The sequence below is a fragment of the Erpetoichthys calabaricus genome, chromosome 3 (assembly GCF_900747795.2).
Source record: "Erpetoichthys calabaricus chromosome 3, fErpCal1.3, whole genome shotgun sequence".
In the NCBI taxonomy this organism is placed as follows: Eukaryota; Metazoa; Chordata; class Cladistia; order Polypteriformes; family Polypteridae; genus Erpetoichthys; species Erpetoichthys calabaricus.
Window position 1 is genome coordinate 154,403,540 of NC_041396.2, and position 22,135 is coordinate 154,425,674.

The 22,135-nt window shown below is 35.0% G+C and overlaps 1 protein-coding gene across 7 annotated transcripts in view; it reads left to right on the forward strand.

Annotated features, from left to right (window-relative positions):
• Window positions 1-22,135, forward strand: part of tiam2a (TIAM Rac1 associated GEF 2a) — a 324,201-nt gene that overhangs the window by 284,330 nt on the left and 17,736 nt on the right. For all 7 annotated transcript variants that reach the window (XM_051925155.1, XM_051925156.1, XM_028797416.2 and 4 more), the window contains 4 exons: window positions 16,825-17,004; window positions 18,028-18,096; window positions 19,818-19,943; window positions 21,106-21,214. In XM_051925155.1, the coding sequence (XP_051781115.1) occupies window positions 16,825-17,004; window positions 18,028-18,096; window positions 19,818-19,943; window positions 21,106-21,214 (484 nt within the window). The remainder of the gene's footprint in view (window positions 1-16,824; window positions 17,005-18,027; window positions 18,097-19,817; window positions 19,944-21,105; window positions 21,215-22,135) is intronic.

Genomic DNA, 22,135 nt, shown 5'->3' on the forward strand with positions numbered 1-22,135 from the left:
GAATGCTGCAATTGGTGCATCATGGATCGATGGATCCACTCTAAAAGACATACAAAAATGTAGTTAGTTACCTTTGGCAACAATGGCACTAGTGGTCTTTCTTAATTACTACATTTGCATAGTTTGACCAGGTTAGATGACTAATGTTAAGAGTCTCCAGAAACAGCTGACCATCTTACTCAGCAATATGGTCTCTTCCCTGTTATCAGCGCCCAATTCCTTGTTTTTTTAATTTATTTCTCACATGGTCATTATTGTGGTTTCTTTTGTAGAATTGAGGTTTTTAGAGCTAAAACTAGCCACACCGCTGTAAGCTCCCAGCCATAGATATCTCTTATGTTGAGGTCCAGCATGGGCTTCGGATGATAAATCAGGAGATATGCCAGTCTGCATACTGGGAACTGCCAGTCAGAAAATCTAAAATCCAATTACGACAGAGGTGCTGAGACCCTGGTCCATGAGCTTGATGATCAGCTAATACTAGTGAGAGGAATAGGCAGGGATTTAAGGCTATAAATAGTCTAGGACCAACATGACAACCCTGAAGTGCAGCAGTAACAATTTAAAATTGTCTGTAGACCAGTAACAATTTGATCAATCAGTCACCTGAGTATCATTCTGAAGGTTATTTACAAACCACAAAAGAATCTAAATCATTCGAAAGACAACACATTTCAGTCCAAGTTAAATTAGTGACATGACAAATAATGGGAATCAACATTATAGAGAGTCTGCGAATTTGACAAAGGGAACTGGAGTTGTGGGGAAAATAGAAATGAACTGATAGTCAGAATATGTGCCCTCATGGATTTCCCCTTGGGATTAATAAAGTATCTATCTATCCATCTAGAGAATTCTAAAAAATGTGAATATGTGGCACACAGAGATCCATCTTGGGTCTTTACATTGGTGAGAACAGTGGTCGCAAAATATCTTTGAGAAATGTTCATAATGAGGAGTTTGGGGTGATCAGAATTACCATAGTAAACCCTTAACAGTTTTTAACTTCTTACACTGTTGAAATAGCTATATAGTCGAGCCAGTAGAGGGTTAACAAGTTTATAAGTTTAATAAATTTACTTTTTCCCAAGCAAAGTCTGGTGATGAAGATTTCATACTAAACAGTCAAACTTGTAAAGTTTTGTTACAAATTCCTCAATAGGCAAAACAACTCTATCAAGGTAACTGCAATGAATGTTAAGGAACCTTGTCTGTCCCCAGAGTATGAGTGGTTTCTGCTGTTCATCTAACATCCTTTTGTGGTTTCATTCTTTCAACGACAGTGATAGTCTGTAAACCTTTTCTCACGCTTCTCTTGTTGTGATCCAACCTGTTACAAATACCATCAACCGGCCTACTTGATATTAAAGACATTCTCTTCCTTTGTAAATTTCAATGTCACTATTCATTGTAGAGGCCAAAAGAACCAAAAATTGTATCACATACTTCAACAACTCCTTAAATTTCCATTTTTCATAAAGTGTTATAAATAATTGATGTATCATGTCATAAAATAAGCCTTTTTAACATAACATAAAAATGTGAAATAACAATCAGATAGTTTGAATGAAGTCGTACTATTTCCAATAAGTATTGTTAGTAGTATAAATTATACTGTTGAGTTTTAATTATAATTGACAACTTCAAAATTTTAATTGGTTTCTGCATATTCTTCGAAATGAAATATTTCTGTTAGGTAAACCTGTTCTCTTTTTCAGAGTGGCAAATTTGAAGAGTGTTTCAGAGTGTTATTTTGAAATCAAGCAAATAGACTTGCTTATGGGTTTTTGTTCATCTTGTATAATTATGGCAATATTATCTCTACAATGTTAAAAAATAGCTATAACTGTGGAAAAAGTAGGGATGTAAAGTGATACCATACCATGGCATTCCCAAGTCCACTTAAATTAGCCTGAGGCATCCTTCTAGTACAGAATTCCGCAGCCCATGTCATGACTATGGCATATAAAGGGGATTCTTGCATGTATTGACAACAAATGAATGAGTATCTGAAGATATATTTCCTTTATAGCTTTAGTTTGTCATTGATAGCATGACCTTTGCAGTTTTGACATCCACATTGACTTGGTTTTCAAAGAAGAAACATACTCTGCAATGCACATAGCTAGAATTTTGTAATTCAGAAGGTGATCTTTAGGCACTTAGCAAATCAACACCATGGAAACACCTCTTTTAGGTTCAGGCTGAAATTTTTTGACCACCCTTTGTGATATCCTTTAGCACAAAGTATTTCACTTTTTCTGCAGCTATTAGTATGGATGTAGTGACAACACATGCTACCTCACATGCATCACCTTTAACTATACATGCCATGTCTTAGTACCTTGTTTTGTGATAAATGCACAGTGTTGACAGGTCAGCTGTGGGTGAAAGCATTAATACACCTCTTGTATATGACTGTATCATAAAACACAGACCACTGAAATATACACATTCTTTGAGTCTAAATTGTTCTTATATTGAAAGAAAGCAAAAAAGAAAGGGGTAAAGTAGATATCTGTATCATACTGATATACATACAGTATATAATTTATCATATAAAGTAAGTATTATTCCATTTTTGACATATCCACTTATTCCAAGTTATTCTATAAAATCCTGAAATGCAGTGATCACATCTATAGTCTTAAAAATGAGAGGTGCTGTATCTGCTCTGAGTAACCTCACAGAAAGCCCATGTTTTATCCAGTTTTATAAAGTGGGTGTATTCACTTTGGTACAGATAAAATGGTGCGCCCCCTACTATGTAAGATCATCAGCTCTCTCTATTTGACTACTTTCTTTAAAGACACTAATAAATATCAGATGGCTCCATCACTGGAGTGCATTGCAGAAACATTAATGCATTGTTTATGGTTACATTTAAAAGGAAGATAACCTCCATTTTGTCTATCAGAATAGACACTCATAATTGACCTTTGATTTCATCAAGGAGTTATTTATATACTTGATAGAACATTTCTTATGTTATGTTTCAGGTTATGTTCTTGGCAGGGGGAAAATGGCAAAAAAGAGTTTTGTCTTAATTTGAGCATATTCTGGATGCATAGCACTTATTTTTTTAATAAAACAGCCTATTTAATTGAAATGTGTTGTATTGAACACAGTATCACTCAAAATAAAGCTCAGACTTGTATTGGGGAGAACTGAAAGAAGTTCATGAGAAATAGACATTAAAGTCTTGATAATTAGTTACAGTATACTGTGAAAGGTTTCTTTCTGTCAGTGTTTCCTTGTTAAAAGTTACTAAAAATACAACCATTCTTCATGAAGGTGATAGTGATGTTAGTATGCTTCTGCCTACTTTCAAGGTTTTATTTCTTTGAATAAAAAGGCTGAAGCACAGTAACATTGATAAATTTGTGTAGTATTTTATGTTACTAAATGAGCTTGCAGGCAGAAGCAATTCATAAATGGCTTTTGTGAGAAGTGCGTGACTGTTCCGTCTTTACTGTGGAAAAAAGTAGAGGGCAGAGAAGACGGCAAAGCACCAACTTCATTAATAGTTTGACCCTGGCTCTCTTACGTTATCCACACACTAAACACTAAAAATGTATGAATTGCTATAATCCATGTCTCCTTCTACCATAATCTCTTAATTGTTTTCCTTGATGGTAGCCTTGAATATATTGAGAACAGCAAATTCTGACTCACTGTGGCCTTCTTTGATCTTTACTTTGCAGTGCATTAGTAAGAGACTAAATAATAGAAGATGAAACTTCTTGAGTAATTTCAGTTTAGTCTGTTTATTTATGCTGTGTGAATTTTTATCCAAGTTTTTAGGAGCTCTCATTATCACTTGTCTTTCAAAGAAGTGATTAATGGACTAACAGATAATTCTGACTTTTATAGTATATACTGTAGCTAAAAAGAGAATTTCTGTTTATGGTAACCCTTTGTATTGTGACTTTTGTGAATTTCTGCTTGAAAGAAAATTGGGTCGGTTGGGGGCAACCTGAAGTATTTAGTTCCCTTGAAAAAGGGATCTGAGTTGCCTCGAAAGCTTGCATATTGTATCTTTTTAGTTAGCCAATAAAAGGTTTCATTTTGCTTGACTTCTCACTTGAAAGTCATCATAGTTTACTGTATGACACCACTGACAAAATAATCACAAATGACACAAACAGTGGCAGCTATTTGACCATGATTAACATAATAAGGTACTAATTGTGAGTCTTTTTTATCTCTCTGTACATAAAAAGCACCCATTGTAAGGTCCATAGTCTTTGGTCTATCATAGCTAAACTGAAGATGAAGGAGCATTCTGTTGATGTGAGAAATAAAGTCATTGAAATGCACAAGGCAGGAAATAGCTAAAAAAATATCGAAGAGTTTGAATGTCTCATTAAGCACTGTCGCGTCCGTCATCAGAAAGTGGAAGATTCATCACAGCACCTAGGCTTTTACTAGAACTGGCCGCCCTGCAAAACTAAACACCAGAGCAAGACGTCAGCTGGTGAGAGAGGCTACAAAAAATCCAACCGTCACTCTCTTTGTCACTGAATTTTACTGGTAACCCTTGGCATAGCCTGCATTTGGGAGAGTGGGTTCTGATTGGGCAGGAAATTGAACCCAGCATGACCTTCTGTGCAATTCAAAATACTGTATGATTACAGGTTGGTTTAATATCACTGTACTTTATACACATAATATTACTACTACTGCTACATATGCTTTTGGTTCATGCTTTCATTTAAGGGTATTTTTGCAAGATAACACAATTAGAGCTTATGGGCAAGTTAGGTGACTTGCTGTTTGCCAAACCACCACCACCATGAAGTCCTCAAAAATTAAAAAAAATGGAGAAAAAAAAAAACTTATAAAATATTGCTGCCTGTGTTCTTGTATTTACGGGTCCACACATGACTCTGTGTGGTAATTTCTTTAAAAGTTTTTGCAGTATTCTCACTAGCAGTGTGTGGGGATCACTGTGAAAACACTTGAGCTCCAAGTGCCATCTATTGGACAATGGGGATATAACACTGTTGACATCTATCATTTGTTTACCTGCAGCAGAAAGTCCTGAACAGTAAATGTAAACTGTTCTTGGAATTATGTAAATTAAAGATGTGTCTGCAGTTGACAAAATTCAAGTACATTTTTGTATGGGGTGGTTTTAGCAGGGTTAAGTGCTGGTATTTACAGCATGTACAATATTTTCAGTCAATGCATTTGTTCACATTAGTAGAGTAGGTGGAAAGAAGGTCAGCTGTGGCAGCAGAGAATGGAGCCGAGTCACAGTGAGAATTTTAATCAGATGATGAGTGTCAAGTTCTTGGAGAGCCATAGTTGCTTCAAGTTTTTGCTGTCAGTTCCTAAAATAGATGCCAATCCTTATTGTTAATAAAACATGCCATAATTTTGTGGCATTTTTGCTTCTCTCACTCTTCCATTTCATCCACTTCTAAACTTTTGGACAACAGTAGATTACTATTTCTCAGTCCTCAAATTTTCTTTTTATTTATTGAAACCGTTTATGATGAACACATACTTCTCATATGCAAATTTACAAATTTAGTTAGTGGTTCAGTTGTTATTTGCATCTCATTGCTATCTACCAGAAGAAAAAAATCTGAATGCTCAAGGGTAAGAGTAAGAGAATGTAGTAATGAGTGTGTGATTTAAAAATTACGATAAATGTACCAATAGCAGCAAAAAAAGTGGGGTTTAATTTGCAAAAAAAAATGTCTGGAAAAACACCTGCAACCACCTCCATTACTGCAGGGCACTGGGACCTGGGGAGCTGGCCTATTAATATCAATCAATTGATAAAAATAGTGACCTTATAATATCAATATAGGATTGTAAAAACAAGGTATAGAAGTTTACATGCATAAATGCAATTCATCAGATGAAAATGGACAACCCACAAAGATTATGTTGAGTGAACTATAAAAAACACTGTATTTCACAACCCTTTGGCAAGAAGTTAAATTATTAATGCAGTTTTGGATTTTAAACAAAGGCAAAGCTGTTGACGGTATAACTTTTATATGTCAAGTAATGGCAAAAATGGTGAGTGAATGGCAGTTAAGTATACTGTAAAGCAGTGTTGCTCTGTTTTGTTGATTTTTGTGACTGCTATAATTTTGGAAATGCACACAAAAGCACTTTGTTGAATGAATGCATAGAGATGTTGTGTGCATAGTATCATTTAAAAATGATCGGCTGACAGGTTGTTTACTATCGAAGTCACTACCATACTTGGGACTGTTTTCAAGTAAACATTTGGTAGCATGCCAGTGTTGTTACATGAGACCTCTATTAATTAAGACAGAAATATTTCCTAAAATGTCTTTAAGCATAAAGATTTCTTAAGACTGCTACTAGCTGACCTCAGAAATGTCCTATTGTCTTTTCTGCTCTCGTTGTCTAAATTTGTAACCAGCTGTTTGCTTATAAAAGTCCCACTTTTCTGGTCAAATAAACAGCAGTTGAGCCACATTATTTGTATGAAAATGTGCGATATAAATAAATGATGTTGTTTTACGGTTATTACAGTTTGTGCTCTCTCTAATTGGTGAAGTTTTCAGGCACAGTTCTATAGGTTCACAGATTTTGGTTAACTGAGTTCCCAGATTACTTGCATCAGTGGTAGATGGTCTTGGACTCAGAGTGGAATAGATTTTTACTTCAGTAAATTGTTGATGTTATTAAAATATGAAATTTAATTGAAAGGTGCACAAAGCAGAGTGGATCGGTATCTCTCAGACCTCAACATTTTTTTCTCATTCCTCTGTAATACAAACCAATTTGTTCATAATAAACACTCACAATGGGCAAATTGTAACAAATTAGATGTCAGCCACTACCCCCATTTCTTAAGTAAAGCTACACTGTTAGTAATTTGAGATTAGACTAATAGCTGACACAAACTGCATTAATTATATTAGTTTTCAAGTTTTAAGAGCCTGGCTTGCAGAATTGCTTACTTAAAGAGTTGCTCCAATACCAGATAAAAAGGCCTTTTCAGGTTGTATAGTTACATAGGTGGATTGTGTTCAGCCATAATTCTTTCATTAGTGTCCTACAATAGATGATGAGCAACACCACCTTTTTATACATATGTATATAAAAATATATAGTCCATTTCTTTTTTTAATTGCAGTTTGTATATTGTTCATTCCTTTTTCCTCAACATTTAAAGTCTAAATTTAGGGTATTGGCCTTGTGCATGTCTGGCGTACTGTATGAGATCTATACAGTATCCCATTTTGATACTTAAAACTATTTGGAAAACCTGTGTACTTCACTTTTTGTTTTTTAGTGCCTGTTCTTAGTCTGTAATATGTTTAAAACTATCAAAGATGTATGTTGTTTGTTTTTTGCTTTAAAATATATTATACCCTTGTTTCTTTTGATACAGCTTTTTTTTTGTGTAGGCAATGTTCAGTGAAGGTTGTGTGGGTGTGAATGGCAATCATCATTTTTTTTCCTCTTCTGTACATATTTATTTTCCTGGATGCTCTTTTTCTTGCCTCTTAAATAATTAAAGTGGACAATATAAAATGCAGTCTACCAGTAACAGTCTTTGCCAGGGTTGCTTAATTATGGTCCTGGAGGTCAACAGTGGCTGCAGGTTTTCACTTTAACCAGCTTCTTAATTAGAATCAGTTTATTTACTAATAAAGCAGTATTTAACTTGCTTGCTACAATTCGGAACTTTTAATTGCCTATTTTACTTTTAAATAGCTGCATTAAAATTTAAATTGCCAGTTTTTTTTAACTAGCCATCTATCAATAATGAAGTGCAAAAGACAAAGGAACCACCAGTTCTCAAGCTAACATGCTTCCTTTGAAACCTGTGTATATGCAACATGAAGTATCCGTGTTAATACAATGTTTTGAAATACATTAGATAGAAGGGAAGGACCACAAAACATTGATAAAGTTTTCAGAAAACAAAAAAAAATACAAGATTTATCTTGGAAGAATGAAAGCACTAAGACACCATATACTGTAATTAAATAAAAACTTCCATTATATGTTAGGCCTTGCTTCTTATTATGAAATGGCCTCCAGGACTGTAATTGAGTATCCATGGTCTTGGCAGATGCATCAGTTAGAAACAATAGAATTCTTAAACGTAAGTCGTAATTTGTTATGGCAAATTATACACTAATTGAGAAACTGGTAGGTCTACACATCTAAAGACAGTGAAAACTGATGTGAATGGGAACTTTGGGGCTAAATATCAACAAACCTACAAGTATTAGGTTGTAGTGCATAGCATACAGTATAAGATAAAGATTGCATTCCAGTGGCTTGTAGTAGGTTGTATTGCCAGTTCCGTAAGCTTAAATCTCAGTCTGTTTTCTCATCTACGTGTAGTTTTTTTTCAATAGTAACATCTTCTAATGGTAATATATAAAGAAAATAAATCTAGTTTCAGCACTGAACCATGAACGGCATGCTGCAACTCAAATATGGCCCAGTGTGAGTGAGTTATCAGGATCTCATGAGTTGCCCTGTAATTCACAACTGAAACAAAAGAGTTAAAGTTGTATTTGGATGCATTTTGAAATGAAAGACAAGTGCTTTCTAAAACCATTATTGCAAAATACTCTATGTTGTAACTATTGGTATAATAAATTTTTATGAAAATTCAGTTCCATGTTTGGGTGGGCCTGCATATTATGTGAAAGGCACCAACTGCAGTTGCCATGTCTGTCTGTCTGTCTGTGTGAAACAACTTGGCCCCCAGTAGACCCATTTTTTAATTAAAATTTGGCACATTTATTCTTTAAGAAAATTTGTTGTAAAATTTCAGTTTTCATTGTGGTATCTCAAATAAAGTGTGCTGTACAAATGTTTTAAATTTCAAAATCTCCCCTTGAAAAGCATTTTCAAACTTGTCTGTTTTAACACAAAGAAACAATTTGTATGTTTTCAGTTTCAGATTACTTTACTGTTTCTAATTTAACTTGAGAGAGGTCAACTTGTATATTTTCCACTTTTACTTGTCTGATGGCCATTCCTGAAATTAATCTCCAGTACAAGTTTGTTGAACACTGGGAGAGTGATGCACAAGCCACACCTCTGCTATACTCGCATACTTGTGCTGCTGATTTACTATCCATCCATCCATCCATTTTCCAACCCGCTGAATCCGAACACAGGGTCACGGGGGTCTGCTGGAGCCAATCCCAGCCAACACAGGGCACAAGGCAGGAAACAATCCTGGGCAGGGTGCCAACCCACCGCAGGACACACACACAAACACACCCACACACCAAGCACACACTAGGGCCAATTTAGAATCGCCAATCCACCTAACCAGCGCTACCCACTGCGCCACCATGCCGCCCACTGATTTACTGTCTAAAAGTAAATATAATGCTCTTTTTTCTGTAAGCATAGTGACAAAATATTTACTCAGCATTTATGTAACCTCGTGGCTACATTACCTGCATATTATAATGATTCCATATTTCTTCGACACTATCATTTTTTGACAGAACTTCAGATCTTCACTCCATCATGATCTAAATCAGACAAGTTTTATCTTGAGATTTCAACAGAGATTTTACCTCTCCATTGGGTACTTATTTTAAAAATGTTATGTTTAAGAAATTTGAACTACAGTTATTCAGACTGTTCACAACCAACAACGAACAATAGCACATCAATCAATAACATTTTTATATCACTTGAGTTGGTATCTGCTGTCTGTGAAAGCTATTATGCCACCACAAGCCTATTTGGGCTACATTTTAAATATATGACTTTGTATTGATCTATTAAAATGCATATATTTAATGTAACTGACTAACGCATGAAATTTAATTCTGTCATTATTTTAAAATATGGCTTATTGTTATAAAACATTTATTAAACAAAAATTTGGCAACTGACTCTTTGATGAAGTATCAAATACATTCAACTAAGTTGCCAAATGCACCTAAGTGCTTACAGCATGTTTTCATTATAACTTGATATATAACTGCAAATTTACAAATAGTTAAAACACAACCCAATAAAGTATTCACATACAAATAATGCAAATTTTATATATTAATTGACATTAACTTTTTTCAAAATTATATCTTCTGACACCATGCTGCATGTTTGTCATTCATGTAAGTAAAAATTTCACTGTACTGTGTCCATTTGGCGATATTAACACTACTTTTGCTACTGGCAACATAAACAAAGTAACACCAAAGGATGCCATATCAAACAGTGTATAGGAATGAGTTAGCAATGTACATATATGTATTTATTAAATCATATTTAATAAGTAAGCCATTTAAGAGTTGTGCCTGGCAATCTAAAGAAACTCTCAAGCCTGACTCATGCAGTAAATGCGGTCATTAATCACATCTGAGGATGCATTTCAGCCTAAGGGCAACTCTTATCCACTGATGGATTTTTCACATTTGAGGATAATTGCATATCATTAAGAGCCCAAATTAAGAAATTTCCCTTCTGTAACTGGGCAAAAGAAAAACCTCTATATTTTCATTTTCATATTCGCTGAGTACAGGTTCAGGTTACTCACATACTATATGTAAAATCATGTTATCATTAAGTTGAAGGTTCCCAATATCAATATTTGATATATTCCATTGGTTAGGAGAAGTATCTTGTCAATACTGAGAAGGAAAACAAAACATATGACAGTCGTGAATAGTTCAGTGATTGATGAGCTTTAATGTATGTGTGAATACCTGAAAAGCAGAGCTGCAATATGAACACCTCATCAGAAACTCTGTCTAATCCCAGCAAACTAAAGTAATGAGTCTTCAGCTCTGAAGCCTTGTAGTTAAGGTTCAACCACCCACAGCTGTTTTATCTGTTCTTAAAACTATTAGATGACCAGTGTTTTGAGATCATAATGTGTATTGTGGTATCTAAGCTTTCAAAAGTCCTTGGGTCCATAAGTGGGTCCATAAGTGGACCCAAGTCATTTAAGGTTTTATAGATTAGAAAAATTGTTGACACGGTGGTACAGTGTGTAGGGTTGCTACCTTATGCACCCAGCATGCTGAGTTTCAGTTCCATCCCTGGTGGTTCTCCTTGTGGAGTTTGCAGTTTTCCCTCAAGTCATTGTGGGTTCTACTCCAGTATGCTGACCCAGTTTGAAAGTGCACGACTTGGCCTTGTGAAGGACTCAAGCGTTGCCTTTTTACCAATGTCCATATTCCCACTTTGACCCAGTGAAATTTGGTAAGTCTCATAATGGGATTTTTTCTTTTAAGTTCATTGTTGAGAGATATTCCAGCATATCCATCAGTAATATAAAAATAATGTAAATCTTGACTACTTTAGAAGTAATTTAAACACTCTCAGAATGACAAAGTCACATGTGTATGGGTGTTGACACATGGAATAAATGACCAATTAGTGTACTTTAGGGACTTTCAAAACTCCATTCAAAGTTATTTTGAAAAAATTAGAAGAATAGGGCTGGCTAGTTTTGTTGGGCCTGGACTCATCCACATTGTTCTAATAATTTATTTGAAATGCATGCCATTTTTGACACTATACTTACACTACAGTACATTGCAGAAAGGCAGACATGGAGAATAACAGAACTGGTGAGATTTAATAAACGCCAACTCTCCTAAAATGAGTTGAATTTAATTGGGGAATGAAGTCTTAATATTTCTTGTATTGCTCAATAATATATCATTGGATAACAATACTCACCAGTCTATTTTAAAATGAATACAATATTGAAATGTTGAGGGTTTGTTCCATGTTGATGGATTGAGTAACTGATGCCATCAGCTGTTCTCTAGGCTGCAGTTCTTTAAAAGAAATATATTGTGTTGCCTGTGAATTTTTTTATAAACCTACTGTAAACATAATCTTTGCAGCTAAGAATTTGATTAGTTATCTGCTGATACAAATGCCTACAGTGGAAGTTAATGCAGACAATGTTGTTGTCCATGAAATTGCAAAGGGTTTTTTGTTACCAAAGTCAATAAAAGTGAAAATGTACAGTGACAGTGTCATAATCACCATATCTTGTCTTTATGGACATGAAGGTAGAGGCAGATCTGAATGACTAAAGATTTATGGAGACCATGGCCTGTATGTACATCTTCTGATTATGTTTTTTCTCTTTCCTTAAAATGGCATTTCCCAGTATTTACCTCCAATAACCACTTGTATAATTGTTAAAAGTTTTACATTTATTTCTTTATAAAGACAGTTTTGAGAAATACTAGAAAAGCAAATCCACTACACTATTTCTAATGGGTGTTGTTTTTGCGAGGAATGCTTAGGAAATTAAATGACAAGATGCTCTACACCCTAAGATCCAATGCATGTTTAAAAAAATGTGTTTACTGTAACATAACTGAAAGAATATTTTATCTAATGTAAAAACCTGGAGTTTCTATACCAAATGTTGTCTGTACTGTACAGACCTGCATGAGAGCTCATGTAAGCTGCTTTCAATTAATAATTTTTCATATCTCCTGGCACCCTCTTTACTTGTGGGTGGCCCCATCTGTGCTGACAAATGAACCAGGCTGTGCACTAGTGACTGCCCTAAACACCCATAAAGCAAGAACTGTTTTGGCAAGAATGAAACACATAGCTATAACATGCAGATGAAGAGAGACATGTTTGGTTTCATTTTCAACATCTGCGCATGGGTTTTAGAAAAGTTCTTTTTTGTAGGTATCATGAAGGGTTTATATTATTTCATGGTTGCATGCCAATTTGAAAATGGAAAACCTTAACAGAATGACTACAGTTTCTTCTAGAGCACTCTGTGCTTCCCTCCTCCATGTCTGTATCCATGGATGCATACTGTATGGAAAACATGAGTACCAAGTTTTGTAACACTATTTGCATGCAGACTCAGCATTGCCACCTTAGACTCACTTGTGCACTAATGTAAATATGCCTATATGTGTCTTTTCTTAAAATTGGCAGTTTGTGGGCTATTGAGAACTGATTATTCTTTGTAACCGTGTGGTGTATGTTTATACAAATCGTATTTGTATGTATTTCACAATTATAAGTAATTCACATTGTTATAAGAGGCACTAGAAAGCTACCTTATTTTGTTAAACATTTTACAATGAAAATGTAAATAACAATATTACTGAATCCATACTATATGTAAATTATTTGCAACTTGTTCCACACTCTGCATTTTCAGACAGAGTGGCAGGACCAAACTAGTGATCACAGGAGACACTGGCATGAGAGGTGGTAATCTGTCTCAGGGACCTTTTAAATACGGCTGCACCACAGAATGGTGAAACTACACCACATAAGACATCTTTTGTTCAAGCTCTGTGTTGCATGTCTGTATGCCTACTTATCCTTGCCACTTCTCTTCACTAAACACTTCAATCACTAAAGCAGGAAATTCAGAATTTGTATGCAAAATAATGTTTTTGCAGTAAGTTGGAAGTGAAGAGTGGCACTTAGTGGGATGTCATAATGCATATGAGTTAGCATCTAAAGTGTTGCATAAAGTTCTGGGCTCACTAATCAAATTTTCCCATATTCAGATTCTGTGTATCTTTCTGTTTCTTGTGCCTGGTCTTTTTGACTATGCAGTGTAGCTCACTAGTAAATTTATGTCCTCTTTGTAATAATACTTTAATTAAAAGGATCAGTCTAATGTCTGTATTTCATGTGTGTTTTGAAAATCTTGTTGCAGGAAGGAACAAACCTTTCTCAATGCATTGCTTCACTAGTAATAGTAATCAAGGAGTCTGAGCATGGAGACATGTTGCAAGCTGGTTGGACATGCAAGTAAAATGTCATTGTAATCTGTACAAGTGACAGTAAACCTGAATTGACACAGTGAAAATCATTGATTATAACACAGGGAATGCTGCCATTGGTTTTATGATGCTCAAAATCTTTGATATATGCTTTTGGGGGGAAAACTGAATGCTATTTACTGCCTGTCCTTAAGGACAGACAAGGTTTTTATTTATTTTTTTAGAGTAAAATAAGGACAAGAGAAGGATGAGACCACGAAGGAATTGAGCAAAGCTATGCCAACAGAGGAGTTAAGAGGCACAAACTTTTTTTTATATAAACAACAGGCATGACTATTACACAATCCTTTATATTTGTCAGCATTTACGGTCTATTCAATCTACATAATAAACCTAATAAAACAAATAAGCACCAGCAAGCTTTTTACATCCATACTGCAAGCATTTGAAAATCAGTAACATTCAAGGAGACAGTCAATAGTTCAGCTGTCTGTCCACACATCAGAAGTTCTAACAAATACTTTAAAAAGCTTGGATGCATTTATCTCTTTGCTCATTTTGAATGCAAAGAGGCCACAGATAAAAAATAATAATAATAATAAGAGACATTCTCCTAGCGATGTAGTTTCTTTGTGTGAGATAGTGCTTTCTGCCATAGATGTTATGCGGTCGTTATGCGCTGTTGTGACACTTTTCTAGCCCAAGCTACTCCTCAGAATACAGCGAATTCAGCAACTTGGGCACCACTTGAATGGCTGAATAAACTATGACGATGACATGGTAGCTACTTGGCTACAATCTTCTATCAGCTACTATCATCACATGACTGTACATTCTTATCTGCTCTGAATGCAAATAGGACATCTAAGTATGGAAAATATGGGGAAACAAATCAAAAGAAAAGTACAAGTATAAATATGAATGGCACTTTCATGATCTCAGATGTGCCTCTGTAGTCCATTTTCAGTCTTGTGTTGTGCAGCTGTTTTTTCCATGGCCAGCACCATATGAATGAACTTGTTAAAGGACCTCAACGGGGGCACTGTGATCGGCTGTTGTACGTTGGGAGAAGAAACATTACTAGCGACACGTAAGCCCTCATTTTGGACAATAGAGAGAAAATAAGTTCATATACAGATGAAAAACACTATTTTGGTATGAGACTTAAATTTCTAAGAATGCATCAGATTTAGATATCTGTGTCGACTTGTGCCATACAAATGGAAGTGGAACATAAAAGAAAAAGTTTAAAATATACTGGTGAGTGTATGTCAAGACATAGCTACAGCACAAGTAGTTTCATGGCACCCTTTCATAGTCACTTACATCATTTCTGGTTAAATAACGTAATCTTTCATTTATTATTAAAATATGTTCATATACTGGACATATTTTCGTTTATTATAATGTGTAAATATTCAGGACCAAAGCAGTACATGAAACACATTGCCAATAAGAATTTAGGTAAAGTCAGTATAGCCAAAAAAGTCCTAAATGGTATGAGACATCTTGTAGATACTATTCCAGTTTTCCAATATCCATTTGTAGATTGATTTGCAAATATAAATAAAGCCAGTCTTGCTACAAAAATTAGTTTTCCCCATAATTGTGTTGCCACATTCAATTAAAATTGTACCATGAATTAAATTTTGGGTTGCTTTGCACAGGTCATAAAAAATGAAAATCCTGTTAATTATGCTTTGACTCTAGATTGAAACAAAATACAAGAGTACTTCAGTTTGTTTTCCTTAATTCTGATAATTAAATCTAGTCTGTTAATGAATTTAATGGCAAGTGAGAAACTGCTGCCAAATGTTAAGGGGTTGTCATACAGTGCCTGCTAAATCTGGTTGTCTCTGTACTTCTGTAGAACCATGATTCGCTACCTGCATCATTATATGCCATTTTTCATTGCTGTGTGACTTAAAAATGTATATTAGTGGAGTTTTACGCTCAAATTCTTAAAATGATTTTGACTCCCACAAAAACATCTTTCCCTGTTCTTCTATAAAAGCCATATTTGATATGGTTTACTTCTGTCATGTTATTTGCATGTTTTTATTTTTCAATATTCAGTGTATTTAAGTCAAAACGTATGCTATGTTATCCATCTCCATGTGTGTTTTTGTTTTCCCAAAAAGTATATTATACTTTTTTATCTTTAAAGTTGTTAATAGTGCTTATCTAAACACCAAAGTGGGTTATAAAGTATTGTGAGTAGGGAAATGGGCTTTGGGTGTAGCCTTAAAAAATGAAGAGGAGAAATAACAGGCTGAACAGAAAACCTGAATGCAAATGTTACACGTGTAGCAGAGCTCAGGTAGAACAAGACAGCAGCAGAGATGAGACATCCTGGCTGTCAGAAGGCCTGTCAGTCCTCTGAGCTGATGAAGTTCTCATTTGGCTTGTCTGCCAAACACATTCGAGTGAGGGTGTTTATTCAGTATGGCTTCAGTGGGAGCTATGTGTCTATATAAAGACTTTACAAATCCACATTTAAACTTGTTTGCACATTCTCTACCTGCTGACATAGTCTGTTGTATAATTACAAATAATTTAAGTACGAAATAAAAAAGTTGCAGACAATTATTGATCTTTTAGCTAAAATGATATGTAGATTTTTTTTTCAAGCGCATTGCTACACCAATCCAGTTAAGTCGTGCCAATTGTTTTAACTAAGTAGAATGTACCAACCGTTTCCTTTAATCTGTAAGTATATTAGTTTTGTCCTGGTGCTACTTAAGTGTATTGAATAGAGAGGTCAAAGATCATGCTCAGAATAAAACCATGACAATAGTATGGCTTTCATTCATACCAGATACTGTACGAGGGATTGTCATGGCTAAGAAAATAGCCCAGCACCATGACCATTTTCCACCTTAATATTTTTATTTTTAGTGAAATAATTGTATGGTCAGTGTAAAATTCTGGTGTTTAATGCCATGTATTCATACATCTTTTACAGTGATGTTTGTGTTGCTTGGTACATGAACCTATTACATTTATACGGTTTTTGTCTCAAATCTTTCCAAAAAAGTGTGTCTACTTACGTAATTATTTGTAAGACTTATCAAATGTTTTTTTTCTGGATGTTCTTTTTTTGCAGAGTGCAGAAACAGCTGCCACACTGTATCAGAGTTTTCAGGAAGGTTCTTCAGGTGTAATGGAGGTAGTCAATGAGCCAGCGGATGTGTCAGTAAGGCCATGGACCAGGCATATGTCAGCCACTGAGCGTCTCAGCAAAGTTATACAGGAGCTGGTGGACACAGAAAAGTCTTATGTTAAGGTATGGAAATACAGTAAGAGACAACAAATACATCACATTGTGCATTTAGACTTGCATTGATGATTGATGCTTGGAAAAAACGATTCAGAGTGAACTGATATGAAAGCAAATGTGTCATTTTATTCAGGAAATGTCATTAACTTTACAAATTAAGGAATATATGATGAATGATAATTTGAAGTATGCCACCTCCTAGCTGCCTCTGAAAGGTGACTTTACTATAAAGGACTACTAAAAGGAAAAGAGGACCTCACAGTTAAATAATAATAAAAAAACGTTTAATAAACTTAACGTAAAATAACTTATTTAAGTTAGTGTGTTACGCTAATATACTTTTATCAGTCTATTTGTTAAGTTACTAACTGTATATAGCACTCTTTTTATTGTGGCTGCCATTCCAGGGAGATTTACAAATAATAAGCATGGACAGGTTAAGTAATTTCTTAGGGATTCCCAGGCAATCCAGGGCAGGGACTGCAACCACAGCCTTTAACTTACTTTCACACTAGGAAAAAGATCATACAAAAACTTATTTCTTTCCTCTTTTCTTTTCTTGCATAACTTGAGTGGCTGCTCCTAATGTTGTGTGACATTCTAGAAATCTCAGTAGGTATTGGAATGACAAAGATATTCAATTTAGGGTGTACTTTTACACCAGGCAATACTAATTGCTTACAGTGTTATGTTTATGAATTATGCACATGAAGATTTTTTGTTATCACTGTGTATACTTTATATTTTCATTCAATTACAATGTTTCATAGTATATATTTTTAAGTGTCAAGGAAACATATGCATTTAAAGGGATACAATCATATTGTCAGGTGCATAAAGTAGCATACTGCAGATTTCTAAGTATTTATCATATTTAGTAAAGGTATGATATCAACCTGTTTCACATACTCCAATTCAGTTAAGTCAGCTTATATAAGAAAAAAAAACCCTGACAAGTAACTTGAAGTGCACTTCACTGGCGTCTCCAGTGTATATCATTTTATTCCTAATCCTTGACTCTCTTTTCAGGATTTGACTTGCCTATTTGAAATCTACCTAACACCTTTACAGAAAGAGATTTTCCTAACTCAAGACGAGGTACGTACAGAAAAAGAAAGTGCAGAAATATTGACTAACTTTTTTATTGTATTATTCACTTCCATATCTGTCTATAAAAGGCATATGAGGCCCTCTACAGTGTTGATGATTATATACATACCATTGGGTCAAATTTGCTAAAATCATATCTAAATCTTTCACGTTTTGCATGTGAGGTTTCTGTATATTGAATTATCCTGTGCTTTATACAAGCACACTTACAGGAATTTTTATGCCACACATTTTAATAAAATAAATTACTTCTAACAGTATTTAGAGATCTCAGTACCACCACTTTAAATTTTGATCTGACTGAAGATAATCATGTATATATATATATATATATATATATATATTTTTTTCATTATGGCTAATTGGCACAAATTAAGAAGGAGACACCCTGTAACACCATTCTACCCCCAGTACTTGTGCAAGTGATGCTTTACAATTAAGGCCTAGCTTTTTGTATTACAGTAATCCCTCCTCCATCGCGGGGGTTGCGTTCCAGAGCCACCCGCGAAATAAGAAAATCCGCGAAGTAGAAACCATATGTTTATATGGTTATTTTTATATTGTCATGCTTGGGTCACAGATTTGCGCAGAAACACAGGAGGTTGTAGAGAGACAGGAACGTTATTCAAACACTGCAAACAAACATTTGTCTCTTTTTCTAAAGTTTAAACTGTGCTCCATGACAAGACAGAGATGACAGTTCCGTCTCACAATTAAAAGAATGCAAACATATCTTCCTTTTCAAAGGAGTGCGTGTCAGGAGCAGATCATGTCATAGAGATAGAGAAAAGCAAACAAATCAATAGGTCTGTTTGGCTTTTAAGTATGCGAAGCACCGCGGCACAAAGCTGTTGAAGGCGGCAGCTCACACCCCCTCCGTCAGGAGCAGACAAAGAGAGAGAGAGAGACAGAGTTTGTTTTTCAAGCAAAAATCAATACGTGCCCTTCGAGCTTTTAAGTATGCGAAGCACTGTGCAGCATGTCATTTCAGGAAGCAGCTGCACAAAAGATAGCAACGTGAAGATAATCTTTCAGCATTTTTAGACGAGCGTCCGTATCGTCTAGGTGTGCAAACAGCCCCCCTGCTCAATCCCCCTACGTCAGGATCAGAGAAAGTCAGCGCAAGAGAAAGAGAAAAGTAAGCTGGGTAGCTTCTCAGCCATCTGCCAATAGCGTCCCTTGTATGAAATCAACTGGGCAAACCAACTGAGGAAGCATGTACCAGAAATTAAAAGACCCATTGTCCGCAGAAACCCGCGAAGCAGCGAAAAATCCGCGATATATATTTAAATATGCTTACATATAAAATCCGCGATGGAGTAAAGCCGTGAAAGGCGAAGCGCGATATAGCGAGGGATTACTGTATTATTTATTTATTTAGATTTTGTAGCAATGTTTGTCCCCATTGGCTTCTCAAGCTCCCTGCATGTTTTCCTCAAATGTGCATCAATGATGATTTTAATAAACACTATGTATGCAGAAGCTGGAGTGACTTCAATACAAGCAATGCCAGTTATTGTACTTACTAAATAAATTAATATCTAAATGTATTACCTGAACAATTGTTTTTTTTTTCTTCCATTTTGAAAATCCGTTTTTACTTAAGTAAAAACAATAATTTGCTGGCTTCCACATATCTTACCACTGCTTTGTATATTCTTACCATTTTACAAATATCTTACTGAATCTCCTGTGTTTCGTTTCTATAGATGGAGTCCCTCTTTGGTAGCCTTCCAGAAATGTTGGATTTTCAGAAAGTGTTCCTTCAGACATTAGAGGAAAGAATTGGTTCAAACCCTGATTTCACCACTTTGGAAACTCCGCTGCAGTTTAAGGTATCAATGTTCACTTCATTTGCTATTAAACTTTTAATTTGTCTATTACTGAATATAATTTGTTATATTATAGCATTAAATAAAATTAAAAAGTTTCCTGGTGTGTACTTTGAATCACTCCGTAGTCTCAAGTACAGTATGTTAAATTTGTTCGTGACTTTTTAGGTTCACGTTACACTCTGTCTCTGGTTTTCAGTGTAGGCGTTAGTATGTGTTTCTACATTCAGCTACAAATTCTATATGAATATTCCTTTTCGTTTTGTTCTTTATTTATAGTTTACCAGCATTAGCAGGTGGCGCATTGGTAGCGCTGCTGCTTTGCAGTAAGGAGACTGTTGGAAGATTGTGGGTTCGCTTCCCGGTCCCTCCCTGTGTGGATAGCGCTTTGAGTACTGAGAAAAGCGCTATATAAATGTAATGAATTATTAATGCTTTTGCAAACAGCAGCATCTATCACCAAAGATGACAGTCAATGTTTGACAGACCTTCTCTAGTGGTGTTGGCTAGTCAGAGTTCATGACACATACCAACTCGATATCAACTTGAGTACTGTTGATGCTTAGAAAAGTGTATCTATATCTTGACAAGTTTTTACACATTAATTACTACCAGTGGCAGCAAGTCCAATAGACTGTTTACTGCAAAATCTAAATCTAAAGTTTTCCATTTTATTTCTTCCAGCAGCTCAGTTTTATATTTGTGTTCCATTGAAAGCTTTCTTTTTTCAGCTTATTTTATATTTAAGGTGACAGCATGCTTTAATGTGAACATTTTAGTTAGTTGCCATGCTGCCTCATAAAGCATTCTGTGGCAGTCTGTTTTTTGTTACAAATGAGCTTACAGATGCTGAAAAGTTTGGTTAAAACAGGAATTTGTTTCAGTAGTAAAAGTCAAGGAAACACAATGTAGTTTAAGTGTGATTCTCAACTATATTATTGTTTTGCATTTGTTCATCATTTAAGTTTATTGATAATCTTTGGTTGGTTTCTTTACCTGGCAGCGTTCTTAAGCATCTATATAGTGCTGCTGAGTTTATAGCACATATTGTAAAATATTCGGCGGTTACTGTAATACTGTCAAGATAATGGTTAGAAAAATAAGACAAAAATGCTTCAATCAAGTAATTATTTATTAAACATTCATGCATGTAATTGTCTTTCAGAAATTGCTGTTTTCTCTTGGAGGCTCCTTCCTGTATTATGCAGACCACTTTAAGCTGTATAGTGGCTTCTGTGCAAATCAAATCAAGGTTCAAAAAGTGCTTGAGAGAGGTAAGCAGCATGGTTAAAATATCACATCTAAGATGACAAGATACCAATAAGAGCCTGCTGGTAACTAGCAAACATTTTTCTTAAATTCGGTAACCAGAATTGTTTTTACACATTTTGGTGTAACTATAAATTGTATTAATGTAAGAAAAAATACCTTAAAGTTGCAGTGCTTGCATTAGATATTCATCACAGCGATGAAAGGTTCATTTTTTTTACTAGTGTATATTTACTTATTTTAGATTTTAAAAAGATGTTACTTGCACGTCGTCCATGCTGTGTACTCTAAGCCCTTCAATTTTGACATTCTCAGTCCATGTATGACTTAAAAAGCTGCATAGCCATGTTTTGTGTGTCTTGTTCAAGTCTTTTTTTATTGAACACAAAAATGTGTTTTAAGAGTCAAGTGGTTTCTGAGGATAGGTTTGCTAAAACATTTATGTTAGGGCAGGTAAATAAAGTTGGTATTTTCCATTAACAATGCAAAGATTTGTCTAATGGTCTTCTGCAAGTCAGCCATGTCTTAGCCTGTGCTTGATTTGCTCTGCACTGCCCTCTTTTGGACAGTTGAAGCGACAGTAAGGAGATTAGGACAGACAGAGTTAGTTCTTCTTCCAAATACAACAGGTTTAACAATTTATTTTGTTGATTCAGTAATAGTGGTAATAATTATAAGACTTAGGGAAGACCGCATTGACCTAAAGATTACTGTTGATTTAATAATAGAGGTAATAATAATAATAATACTTGGGGAAGAAAGCATTGACCTGAAGATTACTGTTTCTGTCTAGTTCACTTTCTTAAATTCCCTAATTTCCCATTAATGGAACAATGCAAACAGGAATGTGTTGATGTACAAACTGGCTAAAGTTTGGAAACCTAAATTAATTTAGACCACTTTGCAGAGATCTGTTTTCATTTTGA